The sequence below is a fragment of the Peromyscus eremicus genome, chromosome 9 (genome assembly GCF_949786415.1).
Source record: "Peromyscus eremicus chromosome 9, PerEre_H2_v1, whole genome shotgun sequence".
NCBI classification, from domain to species: Eukaryota; Metazoa; Chordata; class Mammalia; order Rodentia; family Cricetidae; genus Peromyscus; species Peromyscus eremicus.
In genome coordinates, this window is record NC_081425.1 from 69,435,725 (window position 1) to 69,453,303 (window position 17,579).

General features: G+C 38.4%; 2 protein-coding genes and 1 pseudogene across 2 annotated transcripts; 1 reads left to right on the forward strand and 2 right to left on the reverse strand.

The window, feature by feature from the left end:
* Positions 1–266: 266 nt before the first annotated feature.
* On the reverse strand, positions 267–4,907 carry LOC131920026 (olfactory receptor 7E24-like). Its single transcript, XM_059274443.1, has 2 exons — positions 4,882–4,907; positions 267–1,236 (listed from the first exon to the last, which is right to left on the reverse strand). The coding sequence occupies exons 1-2, from the start codon at positions 4,905–4,907 to the stop codon at positions 267–269; spliced, it is 996 nt and encodes a 331-aa protein (XP_059130426.1).
* Positions 4,908–5,918: 1,011 nt separating this feature from the next.
* On the forward strand, positions 5,919–17,126 carry LOC131919029 (alpha-enolase-like; annotated as a pseudogene).
* LOC131920027 (olfactory receptor 7E24-like) lies at positions 9,673–10,599 on the reverse strand. The gene has a single exon (XM_059274444.1). The coding sequence runs from the start codon at positions 10,597–10,599 to the stop codon at positions 9,673–9,675; it is 927 nt and encodes a 308-aa protein (XP_059130427.1).
* Positions 17,127–17,579: the final 453 nt, after the last annotated feature.

The following is a 17,579-nucleotide window of genomic DNA, read 5'->3' on the forward strand; positions in this document are numbered from 1 at the left end:
AACAATGTGCACCATTTATCCCTAGAAAAGTTTCACCTCACCAACTTCAATTTTGTGCATTTCTAAAACTACCCATCCACCATATGTGCAACCTCAATGACCACCAAAGTTATCATGCAATATTGTGAAGTATCAGTTAGTAATAATGTCTGCATCATTAACTGGGACTTACATACAGTGTGTGTGTGTGTGTGTGTGTGTGTGTGTGTGTGTGTGTGTGTGTATACACTACATATATAAAAGCAAGTTTATAAAGAATGTCTAGTCTAGAATGCTCTGCTAAGAATCTTCCTTAAGGCAGTTTTAATGTCCTTGTTCCGCAGGCTGTAGATGAAGGGATTCAACATAGGTGTGACCACAGTGTACATCACTGAGGCCACAGCATTATTTCTAGGAGAATGTGACAAAGAGGAGCTGAAGTACACTCCTAGTCCTGTTCCATAAAACAGGCAAACAATGGACAAATGAGACCCACAGGTGGAGAAGGTTTTGTGCTTCCCACTGGATGATGGTGATGGAATGATGGAGGAAAGTATTTTAAAGTAAGAAAAAATTATTCCTGAAATAGGAATTAACCCAAAGAGAGTGCCTATACTGAATCTGACTATGACATTGGTGACAGTATCAAAATGGGCAAGTTTAAGGACTTCAGAAGGGTCACAGAAGAAGTTGGAAATTTCAATAAAATCCTCACAGTTGGAAAAATTTAATATTGCCACATAGTGCAACTGTAATTCCGCAAGGCTAAAGAGAAAAGACCCTAGAAGTAAGACACCACAGCGACTGGGATTCATAATGACCTGGTAATACAGGGGGTGGCAGATGGCCACAAACCGGTCATATGCCATCACAGCCAGAAGCATGTTATCCATACATCCAAAAATTATAAACAGTGACATCTGTGTCAGGCAGCCCACATAGGAGATGACTTGGCAGTGACTTTGGATGTCCACAATCACCCTTGGAACCGTGGTGGAGATGAAACAAATATCAACTATGGACAGGTTGGAGAGGAAGAAGTACATGGGTGTGTGGAGATGGCAGTCAGAGCTTACTGTCAGGATGATGAGCAGGTTTCCACACAGGGCCAAGATATACATAGACAAGTAAAGGCCTAAGAGAACAGTCTGTATATCTGGATCTTCTGAGAGTTGGATGAAATGGAATTCTGGTACACATGTTGAGTTTTGCATGTTTTTATTTCTTGAACATCTTTTGGAGGAAACCAAAAATGTAGTTAACAATGGTATCAGCATGCATATAGACTTTTTTTACAATTTGAGTCATGTAAGTTCAAATATTGATTATTTTCTCAAGCCTATTGGGACTGCATTAATAATTCCTCAGTTGTGGTAAATGCCATACTCTAAATAGTGTTTTGTTCTTGGCTCATGTGTTACCTCTTATGAGAACCATATTGAATACAGTAATCTAGATGATGTGAGGCCAGAATTACTATAAACAGCTGGCCTGTAGATACAGTAAAATAAAGCAAACACCTTTAAGACAAAATAGATATTTTGCAGAAGCTTCACTTTAGGAAAACTGTCAATCAAATCAAATAAAACTTGAAGCACTTAAGCATACTTCTTTTTATTGCAATAACATGGAGCAGGTTTATTTTTCTTAGAATATATCTGACAGTGTAAAGTCCTAGTCTCTAAGAAAAAATTAACAATTCCTACCCAGAAAAATATTTTCAGGTTCCAGTGTCTTCTATAGGTTTCTTTTTTTTCTTTGACTTAAAAAGAATATTCTCTATTTTTTTTGTTTTGAGATTCAAGTCTATTTTTAAAACTTAGATTTTTAAAACCTGTTAGTCCATGTATCCCTTATTTCTCTTAGTATATTTCAAATTTTTGTAAATATATCTTAGTTAAATCCACATTATCACAGAACATCTCTGTCCACAACTGTTAAGATGTCCAGTGATGTGAAAAAAGTCAATAAATATAGTTGAAATTTTATGCTGCAAAACTAATTTGCGTGGAACATCTCCACATAATCTCAGTAAAATATCTGGTATAAAAATGTGATTTTCCAGCCGGACTGTGGTGGCGCACACCTTTAATCCCAGCACTCAGGAGGCAGAGGCAGGCATATCTCTGTGAATTTGAGGCAAGCCTGGTCTCCAAAGTGAGTTCCAGGAAAGGTGCAAAGCTACACAGAGAAACCCTGTCTCGAAGAACAAACAAAAAATAAATAAATAAATAAAATGAAATAAAAAAAAAATTTAAAAAAATAAAACATGATTTTCCTATATTTAAGCAATGTCATTGATCTTCTGAAGTGCAATCAGGTTGATCCAGAGCCCTAATTTAAGTCCCCCCTCCTTAGAGAGTAAAGTGATTTGCATGTGAGTCGGGCCTGGTGCATAGATGTCAATGTTCTTATTTCAGCTACAGAGGAAATTTCAGGTTCACTCTTTGGTCAGAGCACATGCTTAAAACATAAAAGGTTTAAAATACAGAAAATATTAGTGATGTAAACACATGAGCAATGTCCTAACAGCTAAAGTAGATACCACTTGCTTTTCCACTAGGTCTGTTAGAGGAGATAATGTTATTAAAAATCACTTAAATTGTGTAGACTAGTAGGTCTCTGAAACAGTTAACAGTGTATTTTTCCTATGGCTATTTAAAGTACCACAAGATCTTGGACTTCACAGGCCAATTTAATCAGAATATGTACATGGAAAATACTAGATTATACTTACTTAAACCTGGGTGAGAAACCACTGCCTTGTGGTCCAGAGGGTGCCTGGACCAGTCTACTCTGGTGACCAGCCTAGCAAATAACCTAGCTGTCATCATAGAGCCTTTGTCCAGTGACAGATGGAGGAGATACAGAGATCCACGGCCAGGCACCAGACTGACCTCCGGGAATCCAATTGATCAGAGAGAGGAGAGATACTGCAGGTGAGGGACATCAATATGATGGAAGAAGTGCAGAGATGACCGGCCACACTGGTGGAAGCCCATGAACTGTGGACTGGTGGCAGTGGAGCCCCCATGGGACTGGACTAGGCCCTCTAGACACGGAAGATGGTTGTTTGGCTCAAACTGTTTGTGGGGCACCCAGGCAGGGGGATCAGGATCTGTCCCTGGTGCATGGGCAGGCTTCTGGGAGTCGGGTGCCTGTGGTGTGACACCTTGCACAGCCTTGGTGCAGTGGGAAGGAGCTTGTACCTGCCTAGGCTCAGTGTGCCAGGCTCTGCTGACTCCCCATGGGAGACCTCGATTTGGGGGATGTGGGGATGCGGGGTGGCTTAGGAAAGAGGGCTGGGGGGTAGAAGGAGGGAGGAGGGGGTCTGTGGATAGCATGAGGAGTGAGTAGAAAAATTCTTAATAAAGAAAAATAAAATAAAATAAAAAGAATATTCCACTGCCTTAGAATATTTCCTGGCATTTACGAAGTATTCAATTAATACTTTCTAAGCAATAATGCTTTTTTAAAAGATTTATTTATTTATTATGTACACAGAAGAGGGCGCCAGATCTCACTACAGATGGTTGTGAGCCACCATGTGGGTGCTGGGAACTAAACTCAGAACCTCTGGAAGAACAGTCAGTGCTCTTAACCTCTGAGCCATCTCTCCAGCCCTGCAATAATACTTTTAACAAGAAACTCACATTACTAAATTATAAGTGTTTTATATTATGTATGTCAGATGTGATATTTTACAGAAATTTGAATTATGATGAATGAACTTTGAGTAGTGGCTCTGCACAATTTCATTGTCTAGTTCATCTATGTCAATGGCTGATAGGAACTCAGGGGACAGATTTTTCCAGTGATATTTCTATATAAATATCTATTGAAGTATGTATAAAAAGACATTTTAAATTAACCTAATACATACTTGATGCTCATTCAGTAGTATGCAACACAGCACATGATGTCCTTAAAACGTATTTGCTAACATTGAAATGTGGTTCTAAGCCTATCTGTGAGTTTCCCATGTCTATTGTACAGGTATTAGCTGAATCATTGCTTAGGAAATATTAAACCACAGAAAGTAGCTGAAGGAGTGCTCCCAGTTGTCTTATCAGGAGAGCACAGTTCTGCCAGGCAGACAGGAGAACGTTGATCAACAGCTGCCTGGTCAAAGCAGTCCTGGTCTGTCCCCTAGAACTATGACAATAGAATGCATTGAAAATCTCCCCATTTGTCCAAATACTCACATTGGGAATTTCTGTCTCTGTAAAACATGGTTAATTACTCAAATCATAATGTGGGGCTATGAAACTGTAAAAGCAAACGGGGATTTCTGACCCTGGCTGGCTCCCTTTTGTTCCTCATCCAGGCATGCACACTGACTAAAAGAATTTTCCCTTGTTAATCTCTAAGTAGTTGAGTGGTTTCTAACTGAGCAGGCTTGTTAATTCTGTCACAAAATTACTTCAGTCATCCAAAAGCTCATCTATCTTCCTCTGTTCATGCCAGTAGCTATTTAGTTACCTTTTTAAAATATGGTAACTGAAAAAAATGTGGTAACAGTCAGACTTGCAACAAGAGATGTCTGTGTCTTTTAACAATCATGAGTTAATTGTTCCTATAAAAACAGTCAATATCACCTAGATCCTATTACCCCTTTTTGTATCACTGTATAAACTATTGACTTTATGATACTATAACATATAAACATCATCTGCTTTGCATGATGATTTCTGCACTTTTCCCATGAATTACATCCTCCTAATATGTGCCATCAAAATGGCAAAATCTGCCAAATTATAATTCTTCCAAGATAATGCAATAGGAGATACACTCACATGTAGAATATATTTCTATTTGTTTCCAATAAGGAAAACAGTGGCCTTGGTTGGGAAGCAGTGAATTGTGAGAACCTTTATAATGTATTCCATAGCCCATGCTCATACAAAAACCACAGGATAAAACCCCATATCCATTCATAAAATGATAAAAATTGGCACTGTATTCATTTGTCCAAATTTAAAATCCTATGAATATAGAAAAAATGAATTTACTGGGGAGTATTTCCAAAGGGCATTGGACCATAGAATTATGTGAAACTCTGAAGTGGGTCTTCACACAAAACACAAAATTGACCTTCCATTTCTTTTTATGCCTGTACATCCTTTTATCTTCTGGTGAGAATAGGTATAATTTTTTGATAACCCAGTAGTGCAGCTATTAAATACCATTAGATGACCCAACAAGTCCATGACACAGAACCAAACACCAGAAAAATTTTATCTTGGATCAATTTCTAGGTCACATTCTTGAATTGAATGAAAATGTAAAGGAAACCAAATATGTGGAAGTCAGTGTTTTGAGAGGAGAAAGGGCCTATTTAATGTTTAAAATATGTATTGTTCATTTCACATTTGTGGCAATGACTCTTTAGGCCCTATGAAACCAAAAAATGAAAGTTAAAAGTGTTAAGTAATATCAATATACAAAATATACTTATATAAGGAGGAGAGTACATAGAAAAAATACTAACTAAAACTTGGTCATATGATAGTTAAGGTGTCTCAGAATTACTAATAACATGTCCTAACTCATATAAATATATAGCAGAGACAAAATAATTCAGAACAAATGTGTCATTCTTTGATTCTGGAGTTTTTGATTTGGTTTTACTTTTTGATTATTTTTATATTTCAAATTATAGTAAAATGATAATATAACATATATATATTCCTTCCATTTCACCTTCAAACCCCCTTTATAACTCATAACACTCTACTTCACATTCATAGCTTCTGTACCCATTCATTGTTATTTTATGCATGTATACATATTTTCATTTTAAAAATCATATAGTTTTAACAATATATTCAGAAGTCTTAGAGCACATATCTTTTTAGGCTCTCATGTTTTCAAACTACAAATGATATAGGGATCTGACCGCATTTCCTCATTGAAAACTACTGGTGAGCCTCAGAGTGATGGAGGATGCTGACAGCAGAAAAAATACTCATAAAAATAGAATGCAGAATGCAGTCTTTGTAGACCTGTAAACCCAGCACTTCAGAGGGTGAAGCCAAATACGGACCAAGGGAACTAGAAAAGTATTGTTTCAATGTTTTGAGACTATTCCAAATGCATCTCGAATATACTACCTGCAGTTCACACAGCAGAACTAAACATTCCATTATAAAGGATCTGGAAACCACAAGGGAAAGAAGACATGGGCCTTTTTTTCTGGAATAAAGCATTATGAAGTGACTCTTCACAGAAAAGATCATTTTGTGTTTTAATCAGGCAAAGTAACTCACACAAGACTTCACTCTTTTCTACCTCACCACCTAGTACATGTTGCACGAAACACTGTCTTTGTCTTTCATTTTCTGTAAAATAATAATTAGGCAGAAGCTTATAATTTTGGAACTTTGAAGAACTATTCAGATGAAGTAAGATACATAAAATATAGAGCTCAGATCTTCCAACCAGGGAAGACCTTAATAGTCACACACTCATAGTAGCTTTCTTCAAAGCTATAGTTACTGAATCACCCTCACCATCGCAGTCACAGTACTTTAGATTGCTTATAAAACAACTTAGTTGGGCATATTTTCTGCTCTCTTTGGTCATAGGAGTGTGCAGAGGAGACACTGGGGAAAGTCCGATGAGAATTTGAGGACTACCATCTCAACTAAGAACATAAGATCCCAGTAGAGAGGCTCAAATTTTTTACCGTTATTATACCATCAGGCTACCCAAATTATCACAGTTCATATGAAATAATAATTCTTGTCATCTCTTCTTCATCCTCAATTCCCTCAGAACTTACGTGACTAAACTGTGAGTCTGTGTGGCCATGATGAAAGGCTGTGCATATGACAAGCATTCCTTGCTTGTTGTCTGGTGAAGGCTCACTCTTGAATCCTGAAGTGAATATAATAGCAAGAGCTTCCTGATGCAGAACACTGTAGGAAGAGCAAACAGGGATATATAGTTGTGGGTTACACAGATCAAGCTGATGACCTGGAGGAACAGGCTAACTAATTATTCTTACATAACCTTAGAAACTCAATGCACAGAGCTCGTGATTATTCATACTGGTCCAAAATATTGCAATCTCTAAGGAATTCCTGCTGTTAATGGAGGAAGCAGAAGAGATGTTCTCAAGAGGTTAGGTATAAGGTCCTAAATTTTTCACTTTCTGCTTTATTTCAGTTTGGACTCTCTTTAGTAGTTCTTGTTGTTGTTGCTGTTGTTGTTGTTGTTGTTGTTGTTGTTGTTGTTAAATTCTACTGAATGTGCTGTTCTGTGTCTGCAGAAATCTATTTCTTTCTTGTGTGGTAATCTGAAGACCAAGATTCAATCTCAAGATATATGCCAGAGAGATCTTTGACTCTCAGGAAATCCCACTGTTGAGATTGACTTCTGCTCCTCAAAAGGTCTCTTACTGGCTTCTGTGCCCAGCAGTGCCTCCACTGACATCTAAAAGGGCCTCACAGAGGCAGGAGATGTCTGTGACTTCAAGGCCAGCCTCATCTACAAAGTGAGTTCTGTGACAGCAAGGGCTGTTACACAGAGAAATCTTATTTCAAAAACACAAAACGAAAAATTTAAAAAAATTGTAATGTTTTTATTTCTAAATCAATTAATAAGCTCTATTTGGAGATGAAAATGATGAGGGAAAGGAGGAAGGGAAGATTAAAATCCGATTTTAATTTGTTTCACTCACCATGGTTATCACAGAAAAGCCGTCACAAATGTTATTCAAAATATAGGTGTGAATTAAAAGATACACTGTTTACTATATAGTATTACATTCAAGTGTACATATAATTTTCAGAGGGGGCATTTCCTCTGGTAACATTTCTGATCTCCATTGATCAGGAAATTAGTGGACTAAGACCAGGATCAATTCATTACGAACAAATGTCATTGTATCATCTGTTTAATTCACCATCTTATTTCATTTTGTACATTTTCCACTTTAAGTACATCTCGGCATCCAAGATTATGTCTCTAAATAGAGTAACCACACATTACCAACAAAGTCAGTCAGAGTAAACAGCTGTGGACCACAAACATCCCCATCAGTGCATCCTCAGGTTAGGCTCTCACTCTGTCTCATTCTGGAGGAAGGCAAACTCCTTCACAGGAAATCAGCTGGAGACAATTCCACACAGCCACAAATCCCAGTGCATAGATTGGAAAATGATATCTTCCCAGTCCTTCACTGTTATAAATCAGAGACCAGAATGTCAGGGCAGCAGGTTCCAGAAAGGAGCTGACACAAGATTGCCCCATTAGGAGATAGTCTTGTGACCATAGTGGGAAGGGGACACGATCAGACCTTGAAGTAGGAGTGCATTCAAAGGACCTCATCCCAGAGACAGCATGGTGGGGCCATGAAGGATATGAGACGTTTGATGTGGGAGAGGAGGAAAGTTACCTGCCATGTACAGCATGATGTGCATTCTAAAAGGGAAAGATAGGCCCGTCAGTGGCCCTCAGAAACATCCTAGAGAACAAATGTTTTTTACTTGAATAGTTTGTCTGGGGGTAGGAAGTCCCTAACCATTTGATTGGTCAGACACAGTCTACATGTGACCTAGTGCTGTCTACTGCTGTGATAAATGCCATGATCAAAAGCAACTTGGGTAGGAAACAGTTTATTTGATGTATACATCCCAATCACAGTCCATCACTGAAGGAAACTGGTGTCAGAACTCAAACAGAAGTGGAAGCCATGGATAAAGCTACTTACTGGCTTGTTTCTAAGCTCTTTTTCAAGTACCTTTCTTATACCTCCCAGAACCACTTGCCGAAGGGTAGCACTGCCCGAAGTGGGCTGGGCCCTCCCACATCAATCATCACTCAAGAAAATGACACACAGACATGCTTACAGACACTTCTAATGGAAGCTCTTCCTCAATGGATATTCCTTCTTCCCATTGACTCTATTTGGGAAAAAATAACCAGCATGCCAAGGGAAATGGAAGAGTCTGGTACCGAGTAGGATCATGAATTTATCTTGCCATTGTAAGGAGTTGGAACTGGATTGCTCTTGCCTCATCCACCTACCCACCTACCCCAGCCTGAGTACTCAAAGCAGGGTTGTCTTTAGAGAGGACAGACTACAGGAGAATGTGGCTTGATTTCTGGGAGATAGAGGGGCAGGTAGAGGGTCTTATATCTAACATCCACCATCGATCATTGTCTCAAGCTATCCTCAGGATCAATGGGAGAGAAAAGCCAAGCAAAACCTGCAGGTCTAGGATATCTAATGATGAGGCATACTGAGCTTTCCCCTTCCACATTAGCATGTCTATTCATATCTTCCTTGTTCATGGCCTGTTCAAGGCAGCCTGGTTGACAAGACTGGTTATCTGTCATTTCTAAAACACAGTCTCAGCAAACTAACCACTTTAAATTGGCTTATGTGCCACTTTTAGGTGTTGCTTACACTCCTACTGTAAGGGGTTGTTCAACAATGTGCACCATTTATCCCTAGAAAAGTTTCATCTCACCAACTTCAATTTTTGTGCATTTCTGACTATCCATCCACCATATGTGCAACCTCAGTGACCACCACTTTATCATGCAATATTGTGAAGTATCAGTTAGTAATAATGTGTGAGTCATTAACTGGTATTTACATGTACAGTTTATGTGTGTGGGGTGTGTGTGTGTGTGTGTGTGTGTGTGTGTGTGTGTGTATAAATTTATGAAGAACGTCAGTGACTAGAATGCTCTGCTAAGAATCTTCCTTAAGGCAGATTTAATGTCCTTGTTCCGCAGGCTATAGATGAAGGGATTCAACATAGGAGTGACCACAGTGTACATCACTGAGGCCACTGCATTACTTCTTGGCGTCTGTGACGGAGAGGAGCTTAAGTACACTCCTAGTCCTGTTCCATAAAACAGGCAAACAACGGACAAATGAGACCCACAGGTGGAGAAGGTTTTGTGCTTCCCACTGGATGATGGTGATGGAATGATGGAGGAAAGTATTTTAAAGTAAGAAAAAATTATTCCTGAAATAGGAATTAACCCAAAGAGAGTGCCTATACTGAATCTGACTATGACATTGGTGACAGTATCAAAATGGGCAAGTTTAAGGACTTCAGAAGGGTCACAGAAGAAGTTGGAAATTTCAATAAAATCCTCACAGTTGGAAAAATTCAATATTGCCACATAGTGCAACTGTAATTCCACAAGGCTAAAGAGAAAAGACCCTAGAAGTAAGACACCACAGCGACTGGGATTCATAATGACCTGGTAATACAGGGGGTGGCAGATGGCCACAAACCGGTCATATGCCATCACAGCCAGAAGCATGCTATCCATACATGCAAATATTATAAACAGTGACATCTGTGTCAGGCAGCCCACATAGGAGATGACTTGGCAGTGACTTTGGATGTCCACAATCACCCTTGGAACCGTGGTGGAGATGAAACAAATATCAACTACGGACAGGTTGGAGAGGAAGAAGTACATGGGTGTGTGGAGATGGCAGTCAGAGCTTACTGTCAGGATGATGAGCAGGTTTCCAAACAGGGCCAAGATATACATGAACAAAAATAGGCCAAAGAATACAGTCTGTAGGTCTGGATCCTCCGAGAGTTGAATGAAATGGAATTCTGGTACACATGTTGAGTTTTGCATGTTTTTATTTCTTGAACATCTTTTGGAGGAAACCAAAAATGTTGTTAACAATGGTACCAGCATGCATATACACCTTCTTCACAATTTGAGTCAAGAAAGTTCAAATATTGATTATTTTTTCAAGCTAATTGTGACTTTATTAATAATTCCTCAGTTGTGGCAAATACCATACTCTAAATACTATTTTGTTCTTAGTTCATGTGTTACTTCTTATGAGAGCCATATTGAATACAGTAATCTAGATGATGTGAGGCCAGAATTACTATAAACAGCTGGCCTGTAGACACAGTAAAATAAAGCAAACACCTTTAAGACAAAATAGATATTTTGCAGAAGCTTCACTTTAGGAAAACTGTCAATCAAATCAAATAAAACTTGAAGCACTTAAGCATACTTCTTTTTATTGCAATAACATGGAGCAGGTTTATTTTTCTTAGAAGATATCTGACAGTGTAAAGTCCTAGTCTCTAAGAAAAAATTAACAATTCCTACCCAGAAAAATATTTCCAGTGTCTTCTATAGGTTTCTTTTTTCTTTGACTTAAAAAAAATTCTCCATTTTTTTTGTTTTGGTATTTTAGTCTTTGTTAAAAACTTTTTAGATTTTTAAAATCTATTAGTACATGTATCCCTTATTTATCTTAGTATATTTCAATTTTTGTAAATATATCCTAGTTAAATCCACATTATCACAGAACATCTCTGTTCACAACTGTTAAGATGTCCAAATGATGTGGAAAAAAATGAAATGCCAATAAATATAGTTGAAAGTTTATGCTGAAAAGTTAATTTGGGGGGAATATCTCCACATAATCTCAGTAAAATATCTGATATAAAAACATGATTTTCCTATGTTTAAACAATGCCATTTATTTTCTGAAGTGCAGCCAGGCTGACCCAGAGCCCTAGTTTAAGTCCCCCCTCCTTAGAGAGTAAAGTGATTTGCATGTGAGTCAGACCTGGTGCGTAGATGTCAATGTTCTTACTTCAGCTACAGAGGAAATTTCAGGTTCACTCTTTGGTCAGAGCACACAGAATTCCTTAAAACATAAAAGGCAGCCGGGCGGTGGTGGCGCACGCCTTTAATCCCAGCACTCGGGAGGCAGAGCCAGGCAGATCTCTGTGAGTTCGAGGCCAGCCTGGGCTACCAAGTGAGTTCCAGGAAAGGCGCAAAGCTACACAGAGAAACCCTGTCTCGAAAAACCGAAAAAAAAAAAACATAAAAGGTTTAAAATACAGGTAATATTAGTGATGTAAACACATAGGCAATGCCCTAATGGCTAAAGTAGATACCACTTGCTTCTCTACTAGGTCTGTTAGAGGAGATAATGTTATTAAAGATAGTTTCAATTGTGTAGACTAGTAGGTCTCTGAAATAGTTAACAGTGTATTTTCCCATGGCTATTTAAAGTACCACAAGATCTTGGACTTCACAGGCCAATTTGATCAGAATATGTACATGGGAATACTAGATTATACTTACTTAAACCTGGGTTAGAAACCACTGCCTTAGAATATTTTTTGGCATTTACAAAATATTCAACTAATACTGTCTAATAATACTTTTCACAAGAAAGTCATCTTTACTAAATTATAAGCATTTTTTATATTATGTATGTCAGATATGATATTTTACAGCAATTTGATTTATGATGAATGAACTTTGAGTTCTTAGTGGCTCTACATGGTTTCATTGTCTAGTTCATCTATCTCGATGGCTGATAGGAATCCAGAGGACAGATTTTTCCAGTGATATTTCTATATAAATATCTATTTAAATATGTATAAAGAGACACTTTAAATTAACCTAAAACATACTTGTTACTCATTCAGTAGTATGCAACACAGCACATGCTGTCCCCAAAATATATTTGTTTATACTGAAATGTGGTTCTAAGTCTGTCTGTGAATTTCCCATATTTGTTGCACAGGTATTAGCTGAATCATTCTCTCATGGACAGACATGCATTAGTTTTGAAGTGCCATATTTATATAGGAAAAACTGGAAACTGAGAATAATAAACTGACATTTAAAAGGACCTATAGATTGCCTAGGAAATATTAAACCACAGAAAGTAGCTGAAGGAGTGCTCCCAGTGCTGCCAGGCAGACAGGAGAACCTTGATTAACAGCCTCCTGGTCAAAGCAGTCCTGGTCTGTCCCCAGAGAACTATGACAATAGAATGCATTGAAGATCTCCCCCATTTGTCCAAACAACCACATTGGGAATTTCTGTCTCTGTAAAACATGGTTAACTACTCAAATCATAACTTGGGGCTATGAAACTGTAAAAGCAAACGGGGATTTCTGACCCTGGCTGGCTCCCTTTTGTTCCTCATCCAGGCATGCACACTGACTAAAAGAATTTTCTCTTGTTAATCTCTTAGTAGTTGAGTGGTTTCTAACTGAGCAGGCTTGTTAATTCTGTCACAAAATTACTTCAATCATCCAAAAGCTCATCTATCTTCCTCTGTTCATGCCAGTAGCTATTTAGTTACTTTTTTAAAATATGGTAACTGAAAAAAAACGTGGTAACAGTCAGACTTGCAACAAGAGATGTCTGTGTCTTTTAACAATCATGAGTTAATTGTTCCTATAAAAACAGTCAATATCACCTAGATCCTATTACCCCTTTTTGTATCACTGTATAAACTATTGACTTTATGATACTATAACATATAAACATCATCTGCTTTGCATGATGATTTCTGCACTTTTCCCATGAATTACATCCTCCTAATATGTGCCATCAAAATGGCAAAATCTACCAAATTATAATTCTTCCAAGATAATGCAATAGGAGATACACTCACATGTAGAATATATTTCTATTTGTTTCCAATAAGGAAAACAGTGGCCTTGGTTGGGAATCAGTGAATTGTGAGAACCTTTATGATGTATTCTCTAGCCCCATGCTCATACAAACCACAGCATAACAACCCATCTCCATTCAGAAAATGATAAAATTGGCATTGTATTCATTTGTCCAAATTTAAAATCCTATGAATATAGAAAAAATGAATTTACTGGGGAGTATTTCCAAAGGGCATTGGACCATAGAATTATGTGAAATTCTAAAGGGGGTCTTCACACAAAACACAAAATTGACCTTCCGTTTCTTTTTATGCCTGTACATCCTTTTATCTTCTGGTGAGAATATGTATAATTCTTGGATAACCCAGTAGTGCAGCTATTAAATACCATTAGATGACCCAACAAGTCCATGACACAGAACCAAACACCAGAAAAATTTTATCTTGGATCAATTTCTAGGTCACATTCTTGAATTGAATGAAAATGTAAAGGAAACCAAATATGTGGAAGTCAGTGTTTTGAGAGGAGAAAGGGCCTATTTAATGTTTAAAATATGTGTTGTTCATTTCACATTTGTGGCAATGACTCTTTAGGCCCTATGAAACCAAAAAATGAAAGTTAAAAGTGTTAAGTTATATCAATGTACTAAATATACTTATATAAGGAGGAGAACACATAGAAAAAATACTAACTAAAACTTGGTCATATGATAGTTAAGGTGTCTCAGAATCACTAATAACATGTCCTAATCACATAAATATATAGCAGAGACAAAATAATTCAGAACAAATGTGTCATTCTTTGATTCTGGAGTGTTTTGATTTGGTTTTATTTTTTTATTTGATTATTTTTATATTTCAAGTTATAGTAAAATTTCTTCCTTCCATTTCACTCTTCAGACTCCCTATATAACTCACCCCACTCTACTCCACATTCATAGCTTCTGTGCCAATTCATTGTTATTTCATGCATGTATATATATTTTTTTTCATTTTACTAATAATATGGTTTTACCAGAAATTCAGAGGTCTTAACAGCACATACCTTTTTAGGCTCTCATGTTTCAAACTACAAATGATATAGGGATCTGACCGCATTTCCTCATTGAAAACTTACTGGTGAGCCTCAGAATGATGAAGGATGCTGACAGCCACAAAAATATCCAGAAAAATAGAATGCAGTCTTTGTAGACCTGTAAACCCAGCACTTCAGAGGGTGAAGCCAAATATGGACCAAGGGAACTAGAAAAGCCTGAGTTGAATTATTGTTTCAACGTTTTTAGACTGTTCCAAATGCACCTCGAATATACTACCTACAATTCACACAGCAGAACTAAACATTCCATTATAAAAGATATGGAAACAACAAGGGAAAGAAGACATGGGTCTTTTTTTTTCTGGAATAAAGCATTATGAAATGGCTGTTTACAGAAAAGATCATTTTGTGTTTTACTCAAGTAAAGTAATTCATGCATTTCTACCTGACTGCCTAGTATATGTTACACAGAAACACTGTCTTTGTCTTTCACTTTCTAAAAAATAATAATTAAGCAGAAGCTTATAATTTTGGAACTTTGAAGAACTATTTAGATGGAGTAAGATATATAAAATATAGAGCTCAAATCTTCCAACCAGGGAAGACCTTAATAGTCACACACTCATAGTAGCTTTCTTCAAAGCTATAGTTACTGAATCACCCTCACCATCACAATCACAGTACTGTAGATTGCTTATAAAACAACTTAGTTGGGCATATTTTCTGCTCTCTTTGGTCATAGGAGTGTGCAGAAGAGACACTGGGGATAGTCCGATGAGAATTTGAGGACTACCATCTCAACTAAGAACATAAGATCCCAGTAGAGAGGCTCAAATTTTTATTACCGTTATTATACCATCAGGCTACCCAAATTATCACAGTTCATATGACTAGTAAGAAATAATAATTCTTGTCATCTCTTCTTTATCCTCAATTCCCTCAGAACTTACGTGACTAAACTGTGGGTCTGTGTGGCCATGATGAAAGGCTGTTGATATGATAAACATCCCTTTCTTGTTGTCTGGTGAAGGCTCACTCTTGAATCCTGAAGTGAATATAATAGCAAGAGCTTCCTGATGCAGAACACTGTAGGAAGAGCAAACAGGGATATATAGTTGTGGATTACACAGATCAAGCTGATGACCTGGAGGAACAGGCTAACTAATTATTCTTACATAACCTTAGAAACTCAATGCACAGAGCTGGTGATTACTCATACTGGTCCATAATATTGCAATCTCTAAGGAATTCCTGCTGTTAAAGGAGGAACCAGAAGAGATGTTGACTGTTCTCAAGAGGTTAGGTATGAGGATTTTTGTTTGACATCCTAAATTTTTCAATTCCAGTTTTATTTCAGTTTGGGCTCTCTAGTAATTCTTTTTTGGTTATTATTAAACTCAACTGAATGCTCTCTTCCATGTCTGCAGAAACCTGTTTCTTTTCTGTGTGGTAATCCAAAGAGTAGAAATTCACCTGTCTATTTTCAAGATTCATGCCAGAGATCTTTGACTCTCCGGGAATCCCACTGTTGAGGTTAGTCTCTTTCCTCAAAAGGTCTCTTCCAAGCTTCTGTGCCCACTGACTCTATAAGGCCCTAGAACTCCGTGACAATTATAAGACGCGCTACTGGGGCAGGGGGTCTCAAAGGCTGTTGAGCACATCAATAAAACTATTGCATCTGCTCTGGGTAGCAAGAAACTGAATGTTGTAGAACAAGAGAAGATAGACAAACTGATGGTCAAAATGGATGGTACTGAAAAGAAATCTAAATTTGGTACAAATGTCTGAAAAGCTGCTGCCATGGAAAAGGGGGTGTCCCTGTACCTTCACATCGCTGACTTGGCAGGCAACCCTAAAGTCATCCTTCTGGTCCCAGCTTTCAATGTGATCAACTGTGGTTCTCATGCTAGCAACAAGCTGACCATGCAAGAGTTCATGATCCTGCCTCGGGGGCGTCCAGTTTCCGGGAAGCCAGGCGCCTTGGAGCAGAGGTTTACCACAACCTGAAGAATGTCATCAAGATGAAATGCAGGATGGATGCCACCGATGTGAGTAATGAGGACAGGTTTGTGCCTAACATCCTGGAGTACAAAGAACCCTTGGAGCTGCTGAAGGCCCCAATTGAGAAGTCCAACTACACTGACCAGGGTGTCATCGGCATGGACCTGACTGCCTCTGAGTTCTTCAGGTCTGGCAAACGACGGACCTGTATAAGTCTTTCATCCGAGAGTATCCAGTAGTGTCCACTAAAGACCCCTTTGACCAGAACTACTGGGAAGCTCGGCAGAGGCTCAGCAGAAGCTCAGCTAATGCAGGCATCCAGGTGGTTGGGAATGATCTCATGGTAACCTACCCTAAATGGATTGCCAAGTCTGTGGCAGAGGATTCCTGCAACTGCCTCCTGCTCAAAGTGAGCCAGCTCGGTCTCTGGGACCAAGTCTCTGCAAGAGTGTAAGCTGGCCCAGCTGGGATGTCATGGAGTCCCAGCGCTCAGGGGACACTGAGGATACTGTCATCACTGACCAGGTGATGGGGTTCTGCATGAAACAGATCAAGACTGGTGCCCCTTGCCGATCCAAGCATCCAGACAAGTACAATCAGTTCTTTAGACTCAAGGAAGAGATCGGCAGTGAGGCTGAGTTTGCTGGCAGGTCCTTCAGGAGTCCCCTGGCCAAGTAAAGCGTGGACTGGAGATCCCTGGAGCTACCAGTTGCTTAGATTCTGTCCCTGGTATCATGGAGACGGCTCAAGGCCGGCCAGTGCTTGCCCCTCCCCACATAACTTCCTTAGATGTTCCAAACCAGACCAGACCACCTGGAGCCCTGCTGGAAAACCCAGCTCTGTAATGAAGTGATTGTTCCAAATCATTGTTTCTGTCACCTCACTTCCCAGCTAGTGTCTGGAGCCATCATAACTCTAGGGTGACCACAGTCAAGACACCCCAGTGGTTCTACATGCAAAATAAAACACTCAGTGACCCCAAAATACATTAATAAATTAAATGGATAAAATTTACTTTCATATCTTGATGTTTTTATTATTTCATTCTACTGTTAATGTTTTCACAGACTTCAATATTCATGCTTTTTTTAAAGATTTATTTATTTATTATGTATACAGTGTTCTGCCTGT

Excerpts from the sequence above, each read along its gene's own strand:
- LOC131920026 (XM_059274443.1), bottom strand. The coding sequence starts at position 4,907 with ATGGGGTTTTATCCTGTGGTTTTTGT. Across the intron at positions 1,237-4,881 it reads TTTTATCCTGTGGTTTTTGT|TACATTTTTGGTTTCCTCCA; the intron begins ATGAGCATGGGC and ends ACCATTGTTAAC.
- LOC131920027 (XM_059274444.1), bottom strand. The coding sequence starts at position 10,599 with ATGCAAAACTCAACATGTGTACCAGAATTCCATTTCATTCAACTCTCG.